The sequence below is a fragment of the Salvelinus sp. IW2-2015 genome, linkage group LG4q.2, assembly GCF_002910315.2.
Source record: "Salvelinus sp. IW2-2015 linkage group LG4q.2, ASM291031v2, whole genome shotgun sequence".
Taxonomy (NCBI): Eukaryota; Metazoa; Chordata; class Actinopteri; order Salmoniformes; family Salmonidae; genus Salvelinus; species Salvelinus sp. IW2-2015.
In genome coordinates, this window is record NC_036843.1 from 24,216,922 (window position 1) to 24,227,870 (window position 10,949).

Below are 10,949 nucleotides of genomic sequence, written 5' to 3' on the forward strand. Positions count from 1 at the left end.
CGTCTGGAGCCATTATTACTGCAGACCCTATATTCTAACACCTACAAACAACAACGGCTTGGAGTTTCATTTATACTGTCCAGACCCTATGTTCTGTCAACCTACATGATACAGACCTAACGTCTTGGAAGCCAGCTTATCTACTAGTACCAGACCCATCCCACTTGTATGCCAATACTGTCTCGGAAAACCCGTTAACAAATAAACCAACTTCCTATACTACGTAACCTATTCCATCCTCCCTTCAATCGTTTACAAACCCTCTGAAATCCCTTTGACGCGGAACCGGATTAGTTACCAAATAACCACAAGTCTGCATAGTACCGGTACCAGCCCCTCCTGTAAAGCTTTCACCTGGATATACACCGGCTGGGTCACAGTCTTATGTCATGCGGAAGGAACAAGTGCACAGAAGCCATGAGCTTAACGCAGCACCTAATGTTTGGTACACTACAGGGCTCTGTGCCGAGACCCGTTATCAAACGCAAGTAGTGGCACACTACCGTTAACATGTGAATATCAGAAACAATAACGGTGCTGGATCAAGACGGTCAGACCCCGAGATCTCAACGCGTATCACGATTACAAGACCACAACTCTTTGAATTGGCGGAAACATAGGCCCTATACCGGCCAGACAAGACGTCGTGATCGACACATTGAACCAATTAGTATCACACGCCTCCTGGACACCCGTACAAACGCAACCCGATATTCAACTGGGAACTCCAAGACGTTGTCTGTATCATGTACGGTTGACAGATCATAGGGTCTTACAGGAGACACGTCTAAAAAGGACCTAAAATTGCCACTTTCATAAGGATTTTCTCACAAATGGTTTGTGATATAAATATAAAAAGCATGTAAAACATCCTTCCTCCCAATTAAGTTTCTATGTGAGAATTGTCATAACAATCTGAGATACAAAAACATTTTCTGCTACCGCTGGCGTGGACCAGTTAGAGGCTCTAAGCCCATTCTAGATATTATATTTCTATGGTTGGAACAGAGTTTGTTTCTTCATACCCAKTAGATGCTCCGGTCTCCTGAGAGAGAACAGCTGTTTTGATCATTCTGTCGTTCGGACTCCAAACTCTTTCCTAAAGTCCGTCTTCAAAGCAACCCCCTCCGTCAGTTACACACAACTCCACTGGAACGATCCATGTTGGTAGGCTGAGAACTCCTCCATGTCCTTGGATCCGTTCTCAATCTCCTTTTTCTATCTCACACTGTGTTCCTCTCTATCTTTATTTTTCACACTCTAGTTTTCAAAAAGTTTGGTGACAGAAAAAGTATTCTCTCTCTCTCTGACTCTTTCTTTCCCCCTCCCCTCTTTCTGTGTGTCTCTACTTCCTGTCTCTCTGAGCGGCGTTGCTTTCAGGAAGAGGTAGACCASTGTGGTCAGCCTGCCGCCCTCCTCTCCTCCACTCCTCCCCCCTTCACACAGCTAGCCTTCAGGTCTGCCAGGAAGATCACAGATCTCCTAAAAAACAGTTCTAGATCTAGACCCTCCCTCTCTTTCTCCTCTTCTTGTCCCACTGCTCTTTCTCACACACACACTTGGTAGTTATTCTCTCTCTCTCTCTTTCTCTCTCTCTCTCTAACACACTTGGCAGTGCTTTTCTCTCTCTCACTCACTTGGTAGTACTTCTCTCTCTCACTCACACTTGTTAGTTATTCTCTCTGTCTCTCTCTCTCTCTCTCAATTCAATTCAATTCAAGGGGCTTCATTGGCATGGGAAACATATGTTAACATTGCCAAAGCAAGTGAAGTAGATAATATACAAAAGTGAAATAAACAATAAAAATGAACAGTAAACATTACACTCACAGAAGAGTTTAAAGAATAAAGACATTTCAAATGTAATATTATGTATATATACAGTGTTGTAACGATGTGCAAATGGTTAAAGTACAAAAGGGAAAATAAATAAACATAAATATGGGTTGTATTTACAATGGTGTTTGTTCTTYACTGGTTGCCCTTTTCTTGTGCAACAGGTCACAAATATTGCTGCTGTGATGGCACACTGTGGTATTTCACCCAGTAGATATGGGAGTTTATCAAAATCGGGTTTGTTTTTCGTATTCTTTGTGGGTCTGTGTAATCTGAGGGAAAGATGTGTCTCTAATATGGTCATACATTTGGCAGGAGGTTAGGAAGTGCAGCTCAGTTTCCACCTCATTTTGTGGGCAGTGTGAACATAGCTTGTCTTCTCTCCAGGTCTGCCTCCGGCGGCCTTTCTCAATAGCAAGGCTATGCTCACTGACTCTGTATATAGTCAAAGCTTTACTTAAGTTTGGGTCAGTCACAGTGGTCAGGTATTCTGCCACTGTGTACTCTCTGTTTAGAGCCAAATAGCATTCTAGTTTGCTCAGTTTTTTTKTTAATTCTTTCCAATGTGTCAAGTAATTATCTTTTTGTTTTCTCATGATTTGGTTTGGTCTAATTGTGTTGCTGTCCTGGGGCTCTGTGGGGTCTGTTTGTGTTTGTGAACAGAGCCCCTAGACCAGCTTGCTGGACTCTTCTCCAGGTTCATCTCTCTGTAGGTAATGGCTTTGTTATGGAAGGTTTGAGAATCGCTTTCTTTTAGGTGGTTGTAGAATTTAACGTCTCTTTTCTGGATTTTGATCATTAGCGGGTGCTTTGCCTGCATTATTTGTTGTTTTACGCTGTACACAGAGGATATTTTTTGCAGAATTCTGCATGCAGAGTCTCAGTTTGGTGTTTGTCCCATTTTGTGAATTATTGGTTGGTGAGCGGACCCCAGACCTCACAACCATATAGGGCAATGGGTTCTATAGCTGATTTTTGCCAGAATTTTATGTTCCTTTCGATGTTGTAGAAGGCCCTTGCCTTGTYTCTCAGATCGTTCACAGCTTTGTGAAAGTTACCTGTGGCGCTGATGTTAGGCCGAGGTATGTATATTGTTTTGTGTRCTCTAGGGCAACTGTGTCTAGATGGAATTCGTTTTCGTGGTCCTGGCAACTTGACCTTTTTTGGAACATCATTAATTTTGTCTTACTGTCAGGGCCCAGGTATGACAGAATCTGTGCAGAAGATCTAGATGCTGCTGTAGGCCCTCCTTGGTTTGGGACAGAAGCACCAGATCATCAGCAAACAGTAGACATTTGACTTCAGATTCTAGTAGGGTGAGGCCGGGTGCTGCAGACCATTCTAGTACCCTCACCAATTCATTGATATATATGTTGAAGAGGATGGGGTTTAAGCTACGTCCCTGTCTCACCCCACGGCCCTGTGGAAAGAAAGGTGTGTGTTTTTTAGCCAATTTTAACCGCACACTTGTTGCTTGTGAACATGGATTTTATAATGTTGTATATTTTTTACCCAACACCACTTTCCATCAATATATCAGGCCCTCATGCCAAATTGTGTCAAACTTTTTGGAAATCAACAAACCATGAAAATACTTTGTTTTGGTCTGTTTGTTTGTCAATTAGGGTGTGCAAGGTCAACACGTGGTCTGTCGTACAATCATTTGGTAAAAAGACAATTTGACATTTGCTGAGTGCATTGTTTTCACTGAGGAAATGTATGGGTCTGATGTTAATGATAATTCAGAGGATTTTCCCAAGGTTGCTGTTGACGCAAATCCCACAGTAGATATTGGGGTTAAATTTGTCTCCACTTTTGTGGATTGGGGTGATCAGTCCTTGGTTCCAAATATTGGGAAATATGCCAGAGCTGAGGATGATGTTAAAGAGTTYAAGTATAGCCAATTGGAATTTGTGATCTGTATATTTTATCATTTCATTTAGGATGCCATCAACCCCACAGGCCTTTTTGGGTTGGAGGGTTTGTATTTTGTCCTGAGGTTCATTCAATGTAATTTGAGAATCCAGTGGGTTCTGGTAGTCTTTAATAGTTGATTCTTAGATTTGTAATTGATCAGGTATATGTTTTTGCTGTTTGTTCTTTGTTATAGAGCCAAAAAGATTAGAGAAGTGGTTTATCCATACATCTCCATTTTGGATAGATAACTCTTCSTGTTGTTGTTTGTTTAGAGTTTTCCAGTTTTCCCAGAAGTGGTTAGATTCTATGGATTCTTCAATTACATTGAGCTGATTTCTGACGTGCTGTTCCTTCTTTTTCCGTAGTGTATTTCTGTATTGTTTTCACCATAGTCAAGGTGTTTGCTCAGGTTTTCTGGGTCTCTATTTTATTGGTTGGATAGGTTTCTCCATTTCTTTCTTAAGTTTTTGCATTCTTCATCAAACAATTTGTCATTGTTGTTAATCTTTCTAAGATTGTCGACTTGAAAAACAAATCTTTTATATACTGTTTAGGTTTTCTACTGSCAAGTTTACACCTTCACTATTACAGTGAAACATTTTGTCCAGGAAATTGTCTAGAAGGGATTGAATTTGTTGTTGCCTAATAGATTTTTTTGTAGATTTCCACATTACTTTCCTTCCATCTATAGCATTTCTTAATCTTATTCAGTTCCTTTGGCTTTGATGGCTCATGATTGAGCAAAGCTCTGTTCAAGTAGAATGTGATTTTGGTGTGATCTGATAGGGGTGTCAGTCGACTGCCTGTGATCGCTCCAAGAGACTCTGGGTTGAGGTCAGTGATAAAGTAGTCTACAGTACTACTGCCAAGAGATGAGCTATAGGTGTACCTACCATAAGAGTCCCCTCGAAGCCTWCCATTGACTATGTACATACCCAGCGTCCGACAGAGCTGCAGGAGTTGTGACATGTTTTTGTTGGTTATGTGGTTGTAGTTTGTCTAGGGGGCATATGGGGGAGGGAATGCTGTCACCTCCAGGTAGGTGTTTGTCCCTCTGTGTGCTGATGGTGTCAGGTTCTTGTCCAGTTCTGGTATTTAGGTTGCCACAGACTAGTACATGTCCCTGGGCCTGGAAATTGTTGATCTCCCCCTCTAGGATGGAGAAGCTGTTATTGTTAAAGTATGGGGATTTTATTTGGGGGGTAYAGGTAGCACACAYGAAGACATTTTTCTCTGTTGAGATAATTTCCTTATTCATTTCTGGCCAGATGTAAAATGTTCATTTTATAGAGTGGGTTAGCTATATACAGAATTAGCATATTCCCCTGAGACGCTTCCCTGTTTCACCTGGTAGTTTGGTGGATGGGACTACCAGCTCTCTGTAACCTAGAGGGCAACCAGTGGGTCCGTCTCCTTTATACCATGTTTCTTGTAGGATGACAATGTCTATATTTCCAATTTCTTTGATGAAGTCTGGGATCCTGCTCTTTAGGCCAAAGGCAGATGACCTCGAATCATGTTATTATCCAGGATGAGATAGTAAAAGCTTTGTGTTCCATATTGTCTAGTGTTCTTCTCTCTCTCTCTCTCTCTCTCTCTCTCTCTCTCTCTCTCTCTCTCTCTCTCTCATCTCTGTCCATTCTCTCTCTCACACACACACACACACATTGGTATTCTCGCTCTCCTCTCACACACTCAAGTAGTTCTTCTCTCTTTTCTCTCTCCCTCTCTCTCTTCTCTCTCTCTCTCTCTCTCTCATTCTCTCTCTCTCTCTCTCTCTCTCTCTCTCTCTCTCTCTCTCTCTTCTCTCTCTCTCTCTTTCTCATCTTTATCTTCATCTTTTCCCCTTGGTTTTTCATTTTCTTCTTTTTCTCTCCTCTCTCTCTCTTTTCTTTTTTTTTGTCCCCTCCCCTCTCCTCTTTCTCTCTCTCTCTTCTCTCTCTCAGCACACACAACACACATGGTAGTTCTCTCTGTCTCTCTCTCATGCACACGTAGTTCCTCAACGTCAAGTCTTCTTTTTCTCTGGAAGGAGTCTGGAGACTAAAAATAAATTACATCTTGATCTGGGTTCATTATGAAGAAACAATGTGTGTTTTTACAGTGTTATCGTCTTGCTCTGGTTCATATGTAGAATAATGTGTGTTTTACAGTGTTACCATTGCTCTGGGTTATATGTAGAATAATGTGTGTTTTACAGTGTTTACGTCTTGGCTACTGGTTCATACGTTAGAATAATGTGTTTTTACTGGTTAACCTCCTCCCCAGTTATAGTCCCTTTGGTGCTTAACAAGACCAGAGCTCGACCAGCCTTAGCTCCCCCCTCACACCAAGACCCGGAATGTAGGGTACTATAAATGTGGTCTGGTTAGTGCACACTGCAAATGGCATTCTTACCCCCCCCCCCAACACACACACTGAATTGTTCCATTTTACTCTATTCTCTCCGTTTCACACCGTAAGTTTCATTTGGATGCGGGTTAACCCAGTCTCCACTCCTCATACTCAATCCCCTACTTCTCACAACCTGTCCATAAAGTATTGTATTTGAACTTCATAGATAATTGTATGGAACTTATTGGAGTTTCAGCCAGTGCAATTACTTTGGCTGTTTTGAGTGAGCAGTCACTGAAAATCTAGACAAAATCTGCACAAATGCTTTTCCTCTTTTGTTTATCTAAAGCAACCGAGCGTAACAAAGCAGGTGCTTCCTGTTAGTGGAGTGTGTGACCCCTGCTGGCAGTGGATTTGAGAGAGCGAGAGAGAGAGAGAAGAGAAAGGGGGGACCTTGACTTTTGACACTCTTTTTATTGAGACATCCACACAGAAACAGAATACAAAGGCAGAGAGAAAATGAGAGAAGAAAGATAGTGTGAAAGATAGGAAAGAGTGTGTGAGACATACTATACATACTATACTTATTGTGATGTGATGATGTGATCTGTGATATGGTGATGTGATGATGTGATGATGTGATGATGTGGTGATGTGATGTGGTTTGATGATGTGATGTGGTGATGATGTGATGATGTGGTGAATGTGAGTGTGATGTGGTTATGATGTGATGTGTGATGTGGTGATGAATGTGATGATTGCTGATTTGATGATGTGATGTGGTGATGTGGTTTGATGATGTGATGATGTGATGTGGTGATGTGGTTTGATGATGTGATGTGATGATGTGATGGGTTGATGTGATTTGATGATGATGTGGTGATATTGATATGGTGTGATGTGGTGTGATGATGTGATGATGTGGTGATATGATGTGATGTGGTGTGATGTGGTGTGATGATGATGTGATGATGTGTCTCAGTTGGTAGAGCATGGTGCTTGCAACGCTAGTGTTGTAGGTTTGATTCCCACAGGTGACCAGTACAAAAAAGTATGAATCATTTTGCACTCATTACTGTAAACTGTTCTGGATAAGAGTGTCTAMTAAAAAGTAATGAATATATAATTTCAGTTTTCACATAGAAATAAATTGTATTTGAAAAGTATTTCAAGAAAAACTTATATCAAGCAAGTATTTTTATATTCCACAGGTATTATCAGATTAACTGTTTTGTACAGATAATTATCAGACTCAAGTTACAAATGTTGGTAAACACTCAAATACATTCAGTTTTAAATAATGCAGAAAAGTGATGCACTGGGCCTTTACTAGTCCTGTATTAGCAGACTGATATAAACTTCTTCAGCGTATCCCCACCCTTTCTGCAAAATAAACACAGCACCCCCACCCACAAACTACTTCCCGCTACTATGATTGTGCAACAACTCTGTAGACAGCAAACTCATAGGTGCACTATTTTCCCCCGGCCCTAACAGTCAAGTTGTACAGAAATAGAACACCTCACCGTAAATTAAGCCTGAGATATTGCCCTAATCCATGATAGGGGAGTAACAGAGACCCTGCCAGACGATGAAAGCTACTTAGTGTATTAACTCCCATTGTTACAGTGTGTGGGGAAGGTATCAAGAGCACGCACACCACAGGAGGCTGGTGAGGGGGAGGGGCTCATAATAATGTCCGGAACGAAGCAAATGGAGTGGCATCAAATGGAGTGGCACCTGGAAACCATGTGTTTGATGTATTTGTTACCATTCCACCTATTCTGCTCCAGTCATTAGAGAGAGCCCGTTCTCCCCAAAAAAGATTCCACCAACCTCCTGTGACGCATACACACACACATCATCAGCTGATCTGGTCACGAAGGCACAGACAGAGAGAGACAGAGAGAGACAGAGAGAGACAGAGAGAGACAGAGAGAGAGAGAGAGAGAGAGAGATCACATCAACAGCTCACATCCCTCAAACTCTCATAGCCAACTCCCATTCCAAACTATTAGTGTTGAACTTAAACTTTCCACTCCTGACTGTACTTCTTTTCTGTGTGTTCAGCGGAAAGTCAAGCCTGAAGCCCCACCCAGAGTCACCCTGTGGTCAGGATTGTATTCAGTAGTGCATGCACACTGTAAAATAAAAAAAAAGGTAAATTTGTGGCAACCAGCTGCAATAGGATTGTGATTTTGCTCAACAAAAATGTTGTTTAAAAATGTTGACCAAACTCACAATCCTATTGCAGCTGGTAACCTTACAATTAATTGTACATTGAATCAATATATATATATTTTTTTACAGTGCAATGGCAAATGTTTTAAAATGTTGTGCAACAGATGAAAATACACTTTTCTTATTGGACACGTCCAGGTAGTCCCTCACTGTTTCAGTCCCATTTCTTCCATTTGGTGCCAATTGAATGCACTCAGCAGCAGGACTCAGAACAGGAAGAGAATACTGCTGCCTGAAGGTTTGGTGATCGTGGAATCACGAGTTCTGTGACTGGCTGACTGGCATTATTAAGCATTACATAAGAGAGTGAATATAATGACTCAGTAATGATCAAGAAGAGAAATACAAGTAACATATMATCCATAACTACTGCTTTCTATGGAACAGCCAAACCGGGTAGAATGGCTTCTCGAAGTTGAACCTGAAAAGTTGTTTTTGTTGTTAGTCATGGAATGCAGTTCAACTGTYATTCCTGTCATGTTTTGATTAAACTTTTAATGAAGACTGTGACAGTGCATACACTTTTGCAATTAATAACATATAGCCTACCCCTGAACTATCAGTTTACTCTACCTGATTCACAACCATGAATGATATTCAGTTTTTCTCCAATACATGTAATTCAAAATGGAATGTTTAATCAAGGGCAACTTAAAGGCATTCCATTTGTTGCCCACCACCAGAAAGAGCCATGCGCTTACCAGGTTAGTTATAAGGTCATTTAGCACCCTCTAATGGGCTATGTAGGTAAGTAGSCAACAGTAATTGGGTTTTTATTTAACTAGGCAAGTCAGTTAAGAACAAACTCTTATTTACAATGACGGCCTACCCCGGCCAACTGTGCACCGCCCTACRGGACTCCCAATCACAACCAAATGTGATGCAGCCTGGATTTGAACCAGGTACTGTGACGCCTCTTGCACCGATGCAGTGTTTTAGTCCACTGCGCCACTACAGTAAATAAAATGTGCAGGTTTTGAAATAAAGCAAAGGCCAGCGATAGATTTTCCAGAAAGAGGGGCAATATGGGAAATATATAGAGAAGAATATTAGAGGGAGAAAAACAATGTGCACTCAAATGGATAAAATCTATAAGGCCGTGGGGATTTTTGGTATACGGTGCTCTTTGAAAATGGGTAGTGTGTGGGACTGGAAGAAAAACAATGAGGATGACGGCCACCACTTAGAAAATGAAACATTTTGAAAAAATGTATGGTGGGGTTTCCTTAGATTTCAGAMAGACAAAGAGGTGTAATGGGTTCACACAAAAATATGTTGCATAAAGCTTACTTAATTATTACATTTTTAATAGTTTTACCGGATCAGGGATTGCAAGTGTAACGGATGTGAAATGGCTAGCTAGTTAGCGGATACGCGCTAATAGCGTTTCAATCAGTTACGTCACTTGCTCTGAAACCTAGAAGTAGTGTTGCCCCTTGCTCTGCAAGGGCCGCGGCTTTTGTGGAGCGATGGGTAACGACGCTTCGTGGGCGACTGTTGTTGATGTGTGCAGAAGGTCCCTGGTTTGCGCCCGTGTCGGGGCGAGGGGACGCTTTAAAGTTATACTGTTACACAAACACAGACTTTTCAGTGCGTAGGTAAAATGTTATTTAATCCAAAACAGCATGTGTAAAGAACAGATGAGCAGCAGGTGCTTCTAATCAAATCAAATGTATTTATATAGCCCTTCTTACATCAGCTGATATATCAAAGTGCTGTACAGAAACCCAGCCTAAAACCCCAAACAGCAARCAATGCAGGTGTAGAAGCACAGTGGCTAGGAAAAACTCCCTAGAAAGGCCAAAACCTAGGAAGAAACTTAGAGAAGAACCAGGCTATGATGGGTGGCCAGTCCTCTTCTGGCTGTGCCGGGTGGAGATTATAACAGAAAATGGCCAAGATGTTCAAATGTTCATAAATGACCAGCATGGTCAAATAATAATAATCACAGTAGTTGTCGAGGGTGCAACAAGTCAGCACCTCAGGAGTAAATGTCAGTTGGCTTTTCATCTGCCAATCAAGGATGTGGCTTTTCTGGTCTACCTTTTGTATACAAATTAGAGATACAGAATTATAGGGTATGAGAGCCTGCACGATGGGCAACTCCAGTCCTCGAGGGCCTGATTGGTGTCACACTTCTCCATCCCTAGCAAACACAGCTGATTAATGAAATTGCATTCTAAACTGACGATCATGATTAGGTGAATATTGGAGTCAGGTGTGTTAGCTGGAGCTGGGGCAAAACTGTTACACAAATCAGGCCCTCGAGGACTGGAATTGCCCACCCTGCTGGTGTCCGCTCACCTAAATACATCATATTAATTCATGAGATAGCCCACCACTTACTTACTTTTTCCATCAATGTACCCTTGAAGAACAGAGGGAGGAACTTGATTAAAAAGGCATTTATTTCCTTGGCATTCCGACATASAAATGCAAACGCGTTAAGGCTTCGTTCATAAGGGCGCAAAAGTATATATMTTTTTTGAGAGAAGTGGTAAAAATGTGTTTATTTTTTATAAAATTGATGTTTCATATTAAGTTCAACTGGCAGAAATATAACATTTATTTGGTATATAATCAACTTGTGATCAAAGGTCAAAACAACCACAACTTCTGCS

At 41.3% G+C, this 10,949-nt stretch overlaps 1 protein-coding gene across 1 annotated transcript in view; it reads right to left on the reverse strand.

Annotated features, from left to right (window-relative positions):
• LOC111963490 (uncharacterized) overlaps positions 1–1,513 on the reverse strand; it is a 17,994-nt gene extending 16,481 nt beyond the window's left edge. Inside the window, exon 1 of the mRNA XM_023986965.3 lies at positions 1,026–1,513. Coding sequence (XP_023842733.1) covers positions 1,026–1,072 — 47 coding nt within the window. The 5' untranslated portion in view covers positions 1,073–1,513. The remainder of the gene's footprint in view (positions 1–1,025) is intronic.
• Between the last annotated feature and the right edge of the window lie 9,436 nt (positions 1,514–10,949).